At 39.1% G+C, this 15,477-nt stretch overlaps 2 protein-coding genes across 5 annotated transcripts in view; one reads left to right on the top strand and one right to left on the bottom strand.

The window, feature by feature from the left end:
• The window catches only part of TXLNG (taxilin gamma), a 72,148-nt gene that overhangs the window by 48,983 nt on the left and 7,688 nt on the right, over positions 1-15,477 (bottom strand). The window lies entirely within an intron of this gene.
• LOC123844645 (large ribosomal subunit protein eL34-like) lies at positions 6,589-6,989 on the top strand. The gene has a single exon (XM_045875349.3). It carries the CDS (start codon positions 6,600-6,602, stop codon positions 6,951-6,953), a length of 354 nt encoding a protein of 117 aa, XP_045731305.1. The 5' UTR covers positions 6,589-6,599; the 3' UTR covers positions 6,954-6,989.

The following is a 15,477-nucleotide window of genomic DNA, read 5'->3' as shown; positions in this document are numbered from 1 at the left end:
CCCTGTTCTGGGGAAAGTCTGCTTCTCCGTCTCCCACTCCCCCTGCTTGTGTTCCCTCTCTTGCTGCCCCTCTCTAATAAATCAATTTTTTAAAAAAATAACTTCCATAATAAAATGTTGGAAAAAAATCATGCCACAATGATTCAACCCACCAAATTCCTTTCTTATCAATTTCTTTTATGGACAAACCAGTACATCTGTGAAATTATACACATAATGACATTTATGTAGCAGTATTTGTAGTAAGAAAAAAAATCAGAACTACCCTAAATGTCCATTAATAATGAACTGGATGGTAATAACTTTGTATGGTGAGAGATGACGAACTGTGGTGAGCATTTTGTAATGTACATAAATGTTGAATCACTATGTAGTACAGCTGACACTAATATTGCATGTGAACTATACTTCAATTAAAATAAATAATTAAAACTACATAGCCCCCTACCAAAATAATGGACTGGATAGATCAACTGTGGTATATCCATACAACGGAGTACGATAGCACCTATTAAAAAATAAGGTAGTTGTAGAACTACTGATCTGTAGGGTAAGTTGAAAGGGGAATAAAGAAAAATGCCCAACACTACGTACTGCATGCCATAATTTGGATGTGTGTGTGTGTGTGTGTGAGGGGGGTGGTTGCATAAGTTTATGAGTGGGAATCATATACAATCTCTGGAAAGATACAAAGAAATACACTAATGGAGAGAAACTGGAGGTGGCAGGGAAGGAAGGGGACACCAAGCTTTCACAGAATGCCTGTTTTAAGTTAGGGACCCTGAGTTACCTTCATTAACATTTTTTTTTTTTTAATACCAAGATGAATAGAGTAATATAGTACCTATCATTAGGAAAAATGAGGAGGAAGTGTTTATTGAAATTCCAATCTCAAATGAAAATGAAACCAACAATAAGTGGTTTCAAGATAAATTTCTATTCGAACTTTTCCCTGAAAACCACAAAACGAGCTATCACATTTTCATTTTGTTTATGAATCTATAGCCATGAGCAGCACACACAGCTCTTATAGCTTGAAAGATACTAGACAGAGCAGGTCATTCGGCCACAGCAGTGTTTACTAGAGCCCTAAACCCCAACAATCCTCCACCCCAGCCAGTCCCGTCCTGTCAAACGATACATTTCTCAACCTTCCTCCCATTGTCCAAATACTTGGAGCTAAGAGGATTCCTTAAGTGAAGAAGAGATGCCTTCAAAATGGATAGCCACCAGTTCACCAACCATTAATTGCAGGAGCAAATAGCTATTATAGAAATTTTTGCAAACATGAATACACTGTATTCATCTACTACTTTTAATAGCTTTTCCATCCACACATTTGAAACAGATCGCATAGGAATTAAAAACCTGAAGAAAAAAGTATTTAAGTTTCTTTCCCTTCTACTCAACAATTTTAAAGTTTAAAACTTTCAGTTATGCTCTTTCAAATATTATTGAAGCTAAAGAACCATATTTCTTTGGCTTATTTTGTTTAAAGGGCTTAAAAGTTTCTATTAACGACTGTTCTTTTACTAACACTCGTCTAAATAAAAAAAACAAAAAAGCCAACACCCACATTCACTTCCTAATTATTTCAACTACCATCTGCTTAAATGAGATCAAATGTCTTCAACCAGTGCCAGGCATGTGTTAAAAGCAGAAATCACTCAATCCTTGCCACTGAAGACCAGGGTGGCCCTTGAGAGGAAGCAAGTGGGAAAGACTGCACACATTTATGCATTTCCCTGAGGAGATAGCCGTAGCTTGCCTTGGGTTCCCAAAGAGTCTTGGAAAATTTTATCAAGTCGGTAAAGAGAACCTTCAGAACCTGCGGGTCCCTTTATTACCCCATTTACCCTTCCCCTCTGAGAGGTGGGTCTTAGTGTTCCCAGATAAGGAAAATGAAACTTAGTGAGTTGAAGTAACTTGCCCACGATCATATTAAATAAAAGGAACTCACAAAATTCAAAAGCAGGTCTGTCAAACTCAAGAGCCTAGGTTTTCTTCATTATACAACTCCCCTCACATTTCACACATTAGCCTTGAAAAATGAAAGGTCAAACAGATCTCTCATGCGGTTACAAAATAAACCTAAGAAATTAAATGATGTCTAAAAATATAAAGCATGCTAGATATACAAAGATGAAATTAGGAAAACATTGGGAAAGAGCTTTAAGTTTTTAGCAGTGATTAACTCTGGAATTTAGGGAGGTGAGATAGAACTAATTTGGGGGTAGGGATATCTTTAAATAATTTAAGTGATTTTTTAAGGTATTGAGGTTGTTGTTGTTTTAGTTTTTTGGCTCAACTTGGGGCTTGAACTCTCGACCCTGAGATCAAAACATGAGCAGAGATCAAGAGTCTGGTGCTTAACCAACTGAGCAACCCAGGCACCCCTACTTTTTTGTGTCTTAGGATAAACTGAATTACCTCTAAAAATCCCTTCAACCCTATGTTTCTAATAACTTGCCCTAAGAGTTGTCAACTACCAAACAGGAATGTGAAGACAAGAGTGTATGCTTGCCAGGCCCAGTGGGGGCCTGTGAAGAAAGAACTGCCTGAGGAAATACTGAAAGATACCAAAAATACTCTGTATCTCTCAAGACATCAGCTATCAGCCTTAGTTGATTTTTAAAATATGAACCTCCCTCCTAAATGTATCCAGTATTTTGAGAAGCTTTTATATTTCCAAATACAAATTTTACAAACTTATTATAACATTTACATTTTCATGTGCTTTTATTTAGGTGGATGGAGTTGGTGGGGATTTCATGTACTTGGTGGGGGCTTCATGTACTTTTTAAATCAGAAAAGTGACTTTAGCTTTATATAAATCATTTAAAATAGTTTATATACTAAAGCTATTTTAGTCTTTCAAAGAATTATTCTGAATAGCAAACTTTTCCACACAGTTAACACTGCATCAATCATTCATCTCAAAATTCTGTTTTAACCATTTTGGACCAAAACCTTTAAAATATATATTACATAACTTGATGCCTCCTTAAATAGTAGTCTGTTTCACTGTGTTAGAACAAAGGAGTGAAATGAAATTAAAGGGTTTTAATTCTTAACAGATAAAATGATCTATTACTATGCACTAGAATATAATTATATTCTGGAGTACATCTCTACAATGTCTATATTCTTTTCTGGGGGATGGGGAGGGGTAGAAGGAGAGGGAGAGAGTCTTACGCAGCCTCCGCACTGATCTCACGACCCTGAGATCATGACCCGAGCTGAAACCATGAATTGGATGCTTAAACCGAGTGTGCCGCCCAGGTGCTCCCCCTAATATTCTTTACGACAATAAACACTTAATATCTCAAAATATAAACTCCCACAGATGAAACCGTATTTTTATTTCAAGCATGAAATACTTGTCAGAGACTTCCTAATTATATAGCACTCTCTTCCAAAACAGACCATGCAGACCCATATATGGGAATTCACTATATTAAAAATGGTGTCATTTCAAATTGGTAAAGGAAATAAATGATTTCAGATATCTCCCAAACCATACGGGAGAAAAAGAGTGATACCCTGTAGCATCCCTCCAGATGAACCAGGACTGAAAAACAGAAAATGAAAACCAAAAAGAACTAGAAGTCCTAAGTAAAATTTTCTTCATAACCTTGGCATGGGAAAGAACTAACCAAGAAGTGCAGAAGATTTTTTTTTAAAGGAGAGGAAGATCCATTTGGACCAGCTTCAAAAGGCCACATTTGTACGGGCTTCAAATGAGCCAGAGACCCATTTGCAAGGGTTTGTTAACAAGCAGATCACAGTTACAGAACATGTTTAACCTCATTCATAATAAAAGAAATACAAATAAAAACGTAAGTCATCTTTAACCTACCAGATGTAAAAAGGTTGATTTAAAAAGAACAAAACAAACTTTACTGTGAGCCAACAAGTCCCTCAGTACAGTCCTGGGGAGTCTAAACTGGTAAAGTATTAAGTTTTGTAGGAGTATTTAGCAGTATCTACCAATGTCACACATTCACTTTCACCCAGCAATTTCACCGCTAGTTTATTCTGAAGATAATACCAATCAAGGGCAAAGGCTATTTACCAAACTGATTGTTACCATACAAAACCAACTAAATATCTACAAATAAGGAACTGGTTAAGTAAATAATGCACATCCATACAAGGTAAAACTGCAGCTATTCAAAAGAATAATGTAGATTCAAGTCAATATGGACAGATCCCCAAGATATAATTAAGTAGAGAAAAATACAAACATATAATGCAGGATGAACGTCTCAGTATAAATTAAAAAGGTATTCATAGGGGTGCCTGGGTCTGCCTTCGGCTCAGGTCATGATCCCGGGGTCCTGGGATGGAGCCCCACATCGGGCTTCCTGCTCAGCGAGGAGCCTGCTTCTCCCTCTCCCTCTGCCTGCCACTCCCCCTGCTTGCACTCTTTCTCTTTGTCAAATAAATAAATCTTTTTTTTAAATGTATTCATATTTAAGTTGGTATATTGTAAAAATTTTTCTGAGGATATCCTCAAAATTGTTTACGATGACAGATGGGCCTAGAAGCTGGAAATGAATAAGACTTACTTTTCATTTTATACTTTTTGGTTCTATTTATTTTATTATGTGAATTTATTACTTTCATTAAAAAAAAACCTTTGAAGATTATTCTTTAATTTTGGGTGATATCACAGTATTATACTTGTTCATTATTCTACCACCACACCCTAAGATTAGAGTCTAAAGATTGCAGGAGTTGCTATTTCATGTCATCTTTTCCCTTCACCCTTCTCTACAGACCTCTAGATCTTTTTTTTTTTTTAAAGATTTTATTTATTCATGAGTGAGAGAGAGAGAGAGAGGCAGAAGCTGGTTCCCTGCTGAGCAGGGAGCCCGATGCAGGACTCGATCCCAGGACCCTGGGATCATGACCTGAGCAGAAGGCAGACGCTTAACGAATGAGCCACCCAGGCACCCCAGACCTCTAGATCTTTATACTCATATCTTCTACTGGATTATAGAAGTAGGATCTACTAAGCATGAGGTTTTGTAGCACTTCTCATTTATTTCCTTCTTAAAACAATTCTGAAAATTGAAATATCTCACTTAAATTTGGTCTCAATTTATAACTATGGCTAGGACATCTACCAAATCACTTTACTAGTTTAAAAAAAGTTCAATCATGGATAACTATTCACAAGTGGAATCAGATGATCAATATCTCCCCAAAGAAAACAGATACAAAAATCCTCAAAATATTAGCAAGGGGCACCTGGATGACACAGTCAGAAAAGCATGCTACTCTAGATCTCAGGGTTGTGAGTTCAAGCCCCACGTGGGGTGTAGAGATTAAATAAAACTTTAAAAATAATAAATAAAAATAAAATATTAACAAGTCAAATTCAACACTACATTAAAAGGCTCATACACCATGATCAAGTGGGATTTATTCCAGTGACTCAAGGATGGTTCAATAACCACAAATCAATTCAATATGATACACCAACATAAACAAAATGAAGGATAAAAATCACATGATCATCTCAATGGATGCAGAAAAAGCATTTGACAAAATTCAACATCCATTTTATAATAAAAACTCTCGGAGCACCTGGGTGGCTCAGTTGGTTAAGCGTCTCACTCTGGATTTCAGCTCAGGTCATGATGTCCAGATCCTGAGATGGAGCACCAAGTTGGGCTCCCCACTCAGCAGGGAGTCTGCTTGAGATTCCTCCCTCTCCCTCTGCCCCACCCCATGCTCAACACACGCTCTCTCACTCTCTAAAATAAATAAATCTTTAAAAAATAAAATAAAAACTCTCAACAAAGTGGAGGCAGAAAGAACATACCTCAGCATAATAAGGGCCATACATGACAAGCCCACAGAAAACATCATACTCAACAGTGAAAAGCTGAAAGCTTCTCCTCTAACAGGAACAAGACAAGAATGCCCACCATTGCCACGTTTATTCAACATAGTATTGAAAATCCTAGCCACAGTAATAGGCAAGAAAAAGAAAAGAAAAGGCATCCAATTAAGGAATAGGCATCCAATCAAGGAATAGGCATCCAATCAAGGAATAGGCATCCAATCAAGGAATAGGCATCCAATCAAGGAATAGGCATCCAATCAAGGAATAGGCATCCAATTAAGGAATAGGCATCCACGGGGTGCCTGGGTGGCTCAGTTGGTTAAGCGACTGCCTTCGGCTCAGGTCATGATCCTGGAGTCCTGGGATCGAGTCCCGCATCGGGCTCCCTACTCAGCAGGGAGTCTGCTTCTCCCTCTGACCCTCCCCGCTCTCATGCTCTATCTCATTCTCTCATATAAATAAATAAAATCTTAAAAAAAAAAATAGGCATCCAAAACCATCAGTATTTACAGATGACATAATTCTATACATAGAAAACCCTAAAGACTCTACCAAAAAACTTTGAATAAATAAATTCACTGAAGTTGGAGGATACAAAACCAATATACAGAAATAATTTGCATTTCTATACACTAATAATGAACCATCAGAAAGAGAAATTAAGAAAACAATCCCACCTATGATGGCATCAAAAAGAAAAAATACCGTCCTCTTCCGGGGACGGCGTCCATAGGCATTCAGAATGGTCCAGCGTTTGACCTACCGTTGTAGGCTGTCCTATAATACAGCCTCTAACAAAGCTAGGCTGTCCCGAACCCCTGGTAATAGAATTGTTTACCTTTATACCAAGAAGGTTGGGAAAGCACCAAAATCTGCATGTGGCGTGTGCCCAGGCCGACTTCGAGGAGTTCGTGCTGTGAGACCTAAAGTCCTTATGAGGTTGTCCAAAACGAAAAAACACGTCAGCAGGGCCTATGGTGGTTCCATGTGTGCTAAGTGTGTTCGTGACAGGATCAAGCATGCTTTCCTTATCGAGGAGCAGAAAATCGTTGTGAAAGTGTTGAAGGCCCAAGCACAGAGTCAGAAAGCTAAATAAAAAAATGCTTTTTTGAGTAATAAAAAAAAATCAGAAAGCTTGGAAAAAAAAAAAAAAGAAAAAGAAAAAATACCTAGGAATAAATTTAACTGGGGTGAGAAACACGTACGCTGAAAACTATAAAACACAGCTGAAAGACACTGAAGACACAAATAAATGGAAAGATATTCTGTGCTCACAGATAGGGATAAACTCATGGATTAGAATAATTAACATTGCTAAAATGTCCATACTACTCAAAGCAATCTACAAATTCAATGCAATCCCTATCAAAATTCCAATGGCATTTTTCACAGAACTAGAACAAATAATCCTAAAATTTGTATGTAATTACAAAAACCCCAAAATAACCAGAGCAATCTTGAGCAAAGCTGGAGGTATCACACGCCCTGATTTCCAACTATACTCCAAAGCTCTAGTAATCAAAATGGTATGGCACTGGCATAAAACAGATCATAGGAACAGAGTTAAGAGAGCCTAGAAATAAACCCATGCGTATATGGTCAATTAATCTATCACAAAGGAGGTAAAATATACAACGGGGAAAAGACAGTCTTCAACAAATGGTGCTGGGAAAACTGAACAGCCACATGCAAAAGAATGAAACTGGACCACTTTCTTACACTATACACAAAATTTAACTCAAAATGGATTAGAATTGAAAGTGAAACCATAAAACTAAAGAAAACAAAGGTGATGAGGCCCTTGACACAGCTTTTGGTGACATTGTTTTTGTTCTCACTCTAAATTTAGGCAATGGCAGAAGCAAAAATAAACAAATGGGGCTTTATCAAACTAAAAAGCTTCTGCACAGGGGCACCTGGGTGGCTCAGTCGGTTGAGTGTCTGCCTTCAGCTCAGGTCATGATCCCAGGGCCCTGGGATCCAGCCCTGCATCGGGCTCCCTGTCCAGTGGGGAGCCTGCTTCTCCCTCTCCCTCTGCCCCTCCCCCCCAGCTCATGCACGCATGCTCTCTCTCTCAAATAAATAAAATCTAAAAAGAAAATTATTTCCCCCCTCCATTGGCCCCCACCCTGGCACGAGAGTGTGAGCTCTCTCTCAAATAAATAAATCTTAAAAAAAAAAAAAAAAAAATGGGCAGGGACACCTGGGTGGCTCAGTCAGTTAAGCGTCTGCCTTGGGCTCAGGTCATGATCCCAGGGTACTGGGATCGGGTCCCACATTGGGCTCCCTGCTCGGCGGGAAGCCTGCTTCACCCTCTTCCACTCCCCCTGCTTGTGTTCCCTCTCTCGCTGTATCTCTCTCTGTCAAATAAATAAAATCTTTAAAAAAAAAAAAAAAGACAAGAAATAAATGTTGGAGAGGTTACAGAAAAAAGGGAACCCTTGTGTACAGTGGGAATGTAAATTGGTGCAGCTACTATAATGCTACAATAAGGCAGTATGGAAGTTCCTCAAAAAATTAAAAATAGAACTACAACATGATCCAGCTATTTCACTTCGGGGTATTTATCTGAAGAAAATGAAAATACAAATTTGAAAAGATATATGCATCCCTATGTTCACTGCAGCATTATTTACAATAGCCAAGATATGGAAACACTCTAAGTACCCATCAGTGGATGAATGGATAAGGAAGATCCTGTATATATACACAGTGGACTATTACTCCGCCATAAAAAAGAACAAAATCTTGCCATTTGCAACAACAGTGATGGACCTAGAGGGTATCACGCTAAGCAAAATAAATCACACAGAGAAAGACAAATATTGTATGATTTCAATTATATGTGGAATCTAAAAAACGAAACTCACAGATACAGGGGATACATAGGTGGTTATTAGAAAGGAAGGGGGTTGGAGGTGGGCTAAAGGGTAAAGGAGGTCAATCACATGGTGATGGATGGTAAATAGACTTATTGTAGCGATCACTTTGTAGTGTATACAAATACTGATTATAATACTATACATCTAAAACTAATATAATGTGATATTACCATTTTTCCCTCAATTTAAATAAACTGGGAAAAAAACCAGCCTAGTGTTTGAGATACATGGAATTTACAAAAGAGGGTTAACATAGTATACATAAGGCTAAACTCTGAGTAAAGGGAGGAAGGAAAACACCTAACATCTACTAACTGCTATGTGCTAAGCTTTTTAAATACATTATTTAGTCTAGCCTTACAATTCTAAGATAGTAAGAATGTCACTCCATTATATAGATAAACTAAGGAGCAAAGTAGGAAGTAAGAGAAAAAGTCCATTATTTGAGACCTACATTTATTGAGCTTGGTATGGAGGTAATGCTTCTATGGGGGATGTCCTAAAGAATCATATTTGAAGTTAAGAATCATGATGTGGGGGGCGCCTGGGTGGCTCAGTCGTTAAGCCTCTGCCTTTGGCTCAGGTCATGATCCCACGGTCCTGGGATGAAGCCCCACATCGGGCTCCCTGCTCAGCAGGAAGCCTGCTTCTCCCTCTCCCACTTCCCCTGCTTATGTTCCCTCTCTGTCAAATAAATAAAAAATCTAAAAAAAAAAAAAAAAAAGAATCATGATGTGGGGCGCCTGGGTGGCTCAGCCGGTTGAGCATCTGCCTTCAGCTCGTCATAATTCCAGGGTCCTGGGATGGAACCTGCTCAGCGGAGAGCCTGTTTCTCCCCCTCCCTCTGCTGCTCCCCTTGCTTGTGCTCTCTCAAATAAAATCCTTAAAAAAAAATTCATGATTCATGAATACCCAAGTGTTCACTGACAGATAAACAAAATGTGGTATATAATACATACATTAAAATAATTATTCAGCCTTAAAAAGTAAAATTTTGACACATGCTAAAACATGGATGAACCCTGAAAATATGTTTAAGTGGGGGTTCCTGGCTAGCTCAGTCGGAAGGGCATGCTTCTCTTGATCTCGGGACCATGAGTTTGAGCCCCATGCTGGGTGTAGAGATTACTTAAATAAACTTTAAAAAGGGGCACCTGGATGGCTCAGTTGAATGCCCAGCTCTGGATTTTGGCTTGAGCAGTGATCTCAGGGCTGGAGACCTGTGTTTTGGGGGGTTGGGGGGGGTGCTCTGCTTAGCGGGGAGTCTGATTGTCCCTCTCCCTCTGCTCCTCCCCACTTCCAACCCTGCTCATGCTCTAAAATAAATAAAATCTTTAAAAAAAAAAAAAAAAATCTTCAAAAGTCTTTTAAAAAAAATAAACTTAAAAAAATATGTTAAATGAAAAAAGCCAGACACAAAAAGACAAACACTGTATGATTCCATTTATATAAGTACCAACAACAGTCAAATACATAGAGAAAATAGAATAATAGTTGCCAGGGGCTCAGGGCAAGGCGGAATGGAGTAGAGTTTCAGTTTGGGAAGATGAAAAAGTTCTGGAAATGGATGATTGTGTTGTTTGCACAATACTGTTAATGTAATTGATGTAATTAATGCCACTGAATGCCCGAAAAGGGTTAAAATGGTAAACTTTATGTTATGCATATTTTACCCCCCGCCCCCCCCCCCCACGAAAGAATCATGATGAACGTACTTTGGTTTAGAATGTTCTTCAAGCCTTTAGCAAATAAAACCTAACTTTATACTGGCCATTAGGAATTAAATGTAAAAATATTCTGGTTGCTAGGATTACTGAATTGTTCCATTAACAAGATAAAGCAGTAGAGTCAGTAATAATTGGGATTCCACGTTCCTAGAACAAGGTTTAGGAATAGGGCCAGGAAAAATAAGCCTATTCTCTTCTGACAGAATGGTCTTGGGGAAAAAAACAAAACAAAACAGGAAAACAAGGAAAAGCAGAGCCCACTTCTGAGAAGACTCAGGGGCAGTGGTTCTCAAAGTATGGTCCCTGTGGACCCTTCCAGATAGTCTGCAACCTCAAACATTATTTTCATAATAATACAGAGATATTATTGGTCTTTTGGTGTTAACACTTGCACTAATGGTACAAAAGCAGTAAAGAAATCAAGGCAGGGGCACCAAACTCTAAGTCATGGTTTTCTTCACCACCATGTACTCTAAATGGAGGGGGAGGGGGCATTTTTACTTAAAAATGCCCTTGAGGAAGCAATAAAATTACAAATTTTTATCAAATCTCAACCAATGAGTATACATCTTTTTAACTGTGTGAAGACATAGAAAGTACACATAAAGCACTTCTGTTGCACACCAAAGTGTGATGGGATCGTAAAGAAAACCACTAATGCAGCTGTTTGAACTACAAGCCCAACCAGACTTATTCAGACTTCAGACTTGGGTATTTGGCAAACGTATTCTCCAAAATATATACAGTGAAGGGGCGCCTGGGTGGCTCAGTCGTTAAGCGTCTGCCTTCGGCTCAGGTCATGATCCCAGGGTCCTGGGATCGAGCCCCGCATCGGGCTCCCTGCTCCGCAGGAAGCCTGCTTCCCCCTCTCCTACTCCCCCTGCTTGTGTTCCCTCTCTTGCTGTATCTGTCAAATTAAAAAAAAATAATAAATAAAATAAAATAGATAGATAGATAGATAGATAGATAGATAGATAGATAGATAGTGAAGTGAGCCTGTTACTTCAAGGCAAACAACAGATAGTATTTGTTGCCAATGATAAAATTTGAGTTTTTAAGCAAAATTTAGAATTTTTTAAAAACTATCTGCTACCATGAGTTTGAGAGCTTCCCAATACTTAGGACTTTTCTGTACAACATAGGAACTACAGTGAATAATATAATAACACTGTATGGTGATATATGGAGACTATACTTATGGTAGTAAGCACTGGGTAAAGAATTGTTAAATCACTATGCTGTACACCTGAACTAATAATATTGTTAAGGAAAAAAAACTCTCCTGATGACATCAGTAGTGATACTAACATTATTTTGATATTATACAGCAAAATGTGTTAACATTTGGAAGATTGATACAATTTGGTAAACCAATACTTTCCAAATGACTAACAGATGATATTACAAAATGATACATGGGGAAAAGAACATCCATTCAAAGTGCAAAACAGACCATTAGATTTTAATATGACAGTACTAAAAGTTCAGTAAAGTTTCAGATCCCACATTGGCAACTAACCTGCAAGAACTACTACTTGCCAAGTTTTGGTGTAATATGAAAGAATTTCCACAACTGTCTAAAAAAGCTATTAAAACACTCCTCCCTGCTCCAACTACATACATGTGTAAGGCCAGACTGTCTTTGTATACTTCAACTACAATGGCATATTGTCATCAACTGAATCCAGAAGCAGGTTTGAGAATTCAGCTGTCTATTAAGCCATTCATTAAAGAAACCTGCAAAAACATAAAATAATGCCACTCTTCTTACTTAAAAAAAAAAATCAAGACATCTTGATTTTTTTTTTTAATTCCCTTTATTTATTTCACCCATTCCCCACCCATCTCCCCTGTGGCAACCACCAGTTTGTTCTCTGTATTTAGGAGTCTGTTATTTTGGAAAATCAGTATTTAATTTTCAAAAACCATTGTGCCAATATGTGGCAGGCAGCTTCTGACATGGCCCCAATGACCCCAGTGATCCTCCTGGTATTCACAACCTTGTATATTCCCCTCCCCTTGAATGCAGGCTAGACCTAGTGACTGACTTCTAATGAAGACAGAATCTGGCAAAAGTGAGGGGCTGTCTCCTCTATGGTCATGTGACAAAAGAATGCAACTTCCTTCTCTCTTCTGCTGACAGTCTTGCTCATTCTGATGAAGCCAGCAGCTATGTTGTGAGATGCCTATGGAAAGGCCCATGTAGCAAGGAACCAAGGGCACCCTTGGAGCCAACAGCTCATAAGGAATTGAATCCTGCCAATAACCACATGAGTGAGCTAGGAAGTGGATCCATCCCCATCAAGCCTTCAGATGACTGCAGTCCATGAGACCCTGAAGCAGAGAACCCAACTAAGCCACACCCAGATTCCTGACCTATAGAAAGAGTGAGATCATAAATGTTGTTTCAAGCACTAAGTTTTGGGGTGATTTGTTACACAGCAATAGATAATTAGTACAATATGAGTTCATTTTAAAGGAATAATTTAAAATTTGTTTTAATTTCTAATATGGGAAATATTAGATATAACCCACAAAAACATAGTTAAAAATTATGCAAAAAGATCCTGAAACCAAAATGTTTCAGAACTGCTGTCCTGGTTGTGGTGGAACAGGAACAGAGACACTAGAAGGCCAACACACTCAAACCATGGTCTGAGAGGGTTCCTTATCTTGGTACCCTTAACCAAGCAGATCCATCTCTAGGGAATACGGCCCTGGTACCAAGTACAAAGACGGAGCCAGAAGTGCCATTTCCTCTGGTTCATTCAGAAGCCTCTCCAACAGTACTTGATATACTTCCTCATTTAATCCTCAGAACTACCTTATAGGCAGGAATGATGAACAAACCGTCTCACTGATATAATTTAAAGTAGTTTGTCCTCAGTCATGAACATAAGGGCTTGGAAAGCAGAGACTGAATTCTTAGCTTTCTCTGTATCATTCCAGAGAATACGTACTTCCAAGGTTATGTTAAAAATAAATGTGGTGGTGGTCACAAAACTCTGAGTACACTAAAAACCACTGAACTGTACACTTTAAGTGGGTGAATTGTATGGTATGTGAATTATACCTCAATAAAGCTGTTAACCAAAAACATAAATTAATACATGAGTAAAACCAGAGCAATGACAGAGTTCTGAGGAGGGATATAAACTGGAGGCAATAAGTTCTAGGAGTTGTCCCAACTCCTAACTTTTGGCAGCAAAAGGCTGCCAACGATCTGTCGCAATATGTTTTGAGCACAGGAGCACACAGAGGCATTAATAGGTAAATGAGGAAAAAAGAGGGAAACCAGCACTGAAGTTAGGATGAGGGAACCGGATTTCCCCCACTGGTGAAGAAGCCAAGAAATGAGCAAAGAGGTCCGGAAAAGGTCTAGTTGGGACTCAGTTTCTTTAGCCTTATGATCTCTCTTGTAGTAGTAAATAGACACTACTAACATCTGTGGTAGGTGCTAACATCTGTATTAGACTATGCACATCATTTGCCTTTTAAAACAAGGATGATGGCATTAGATTTCGCATTTAATTTCTGACTATTTTATAAAAATAAAGGGTGCTGGACTCCATGACTTGCAGAATCATTTCTAGCTCTAAAACTGTAATTCAATGATAATCTGCAAACTGAAAGATACCTGCAGCATTAGCCTAAATACCTATCTAGGCAGCAAAAATATCAGGAAACCCCAAAATTTCAATGCCCAAAGCTGCTGAAATATGCTTGGGCCTGACCTATTTTGCAGAGTGGCAGGGCCTGGGTCACACAGTATCTTCAAGCCACAGACTCCTGAGATGTAAAATGGTCTTCAGGGTGCCTGGGTGGCTCAGTCGTTAAGCGACTGCCTTCGGCTCAGGTCATGATCCCAGGGTCCTGGGATCAAGGCCCGCATCAGGCCCCCTGCTCGGTGGGAGGCCTGCTTCTCCCTCTCCCACTCCCCCCTGCTTGTGTTCCCTCTCTTGCGGTCTCTCTGTCAAATAAATAAATAAAATCTTTAAAAAAAAAAAAAAAGATGCAAAGTGGTCTTCTACTTTTATGGGTTACCTAAATGGAACAACCCGTCCTATTTTTTTTTTTTTTAAGATTTTATTTATTTATTTGAGAGAGAGAGAATGAGAGACAGAGAGCATGAGAAGGAGGAAGGTCAGAGGGAGAAGCAGACTCCCTGCTGAGCAGTGAGCCCGATGCGGGACTCAATCCCGGGACTCCAGGATCATGACCTGAGCCGAAGGCAGTTGCTTAACCAACTGAGCCACCCAGGCGCCCAAACCCGTCCCAATTTTATGAAGTCACACTTCACCAGCTCCACGTGGACCAACCATGATGTACCTCTGAACATCAAGCTTTCTCTTTTTCCTTGTCCTACTTACCCAGACCACTTTAGCTCTTTGTTAACACTGTGTTGTGTGGACTTTAAGACAGGTTTTTACAAAAAGGTCCCTCTAAACCCTCTTTCAATTTATCCAAATTACACTTGGAGGTACTTTTGCAGAGAGTTAAAGTACAGCATACCTCCTAAATCATTTACCTTAAGGTTAACGTAAAGCCTCAGTGAAACAAAAGGAATGAAACCTGTAAGGGTCCAAATTCCCCTGAAAACTTCCCAGATCATAATAGCTTTTCTATACCCCCAGTGATCCAACCCACCCTTCACAATTTCTTCTCATTTAACAAAAAATGATTACTCTTTTGACCCACCACCGAGTTTAGCTTACATTCAACAAGGAGCATGTTTTTATTCACTATTCTCAAGAAATGTGTTGGGGCGCCTGGGTGGCTCAGTCGTTAAGCGTCTGCCTTCGGCTCAGGTCATGGTCCCAGGGTCCTGGGATCGAGCCCCGCATTGGGCTCCCTGCTCGGCGGGAAGCCTGCTTCTCCCTCTCCCACTCCCCCTGCTTGTGTTCCCTCTCTCGCTGTGTCTCTCTCTGTCAAATAAATAAAATCTTTAAAAAAAAAAAAAAGAAATGTGTTAAGAGAGCACAAGACATATGGCACATGGGTGACAACTTTT

Source organism: Mirounga angustirostris, unplaced genomic scaffold (assembly GCF_029215605.1).
Source record: "Mirounga angustirostris isolate CCGP_5_RB_7025 unplaced genomic scaffold, mMirAng1.0.hap1 SCAF_11, whole genome shotgun sequence".
In the NCBI taxonomy this organism is placed as follows: domain Eukaryota; kingdom Metazoa; phylum Chordata; class Mammalia; order Carnivora; family Phocidae; genus Mirounga; species Mirounga angustirostris.
The sequence above is the reverse complement of the archived record's forward strand: the minus strand, read 5'-3'. Positions and strand labels throughout refer to the sequence as shown.

Bases quoted from the DNA above. Each gene is read 5' to 3' on its own strand.
- LOC123844645 (XM_045875349.3), top strand. From the start codon at position 6,600: ATGGTCCAGCGTTTGACCTACCGTTGTAGGCTGTCCTATAATACAGCC.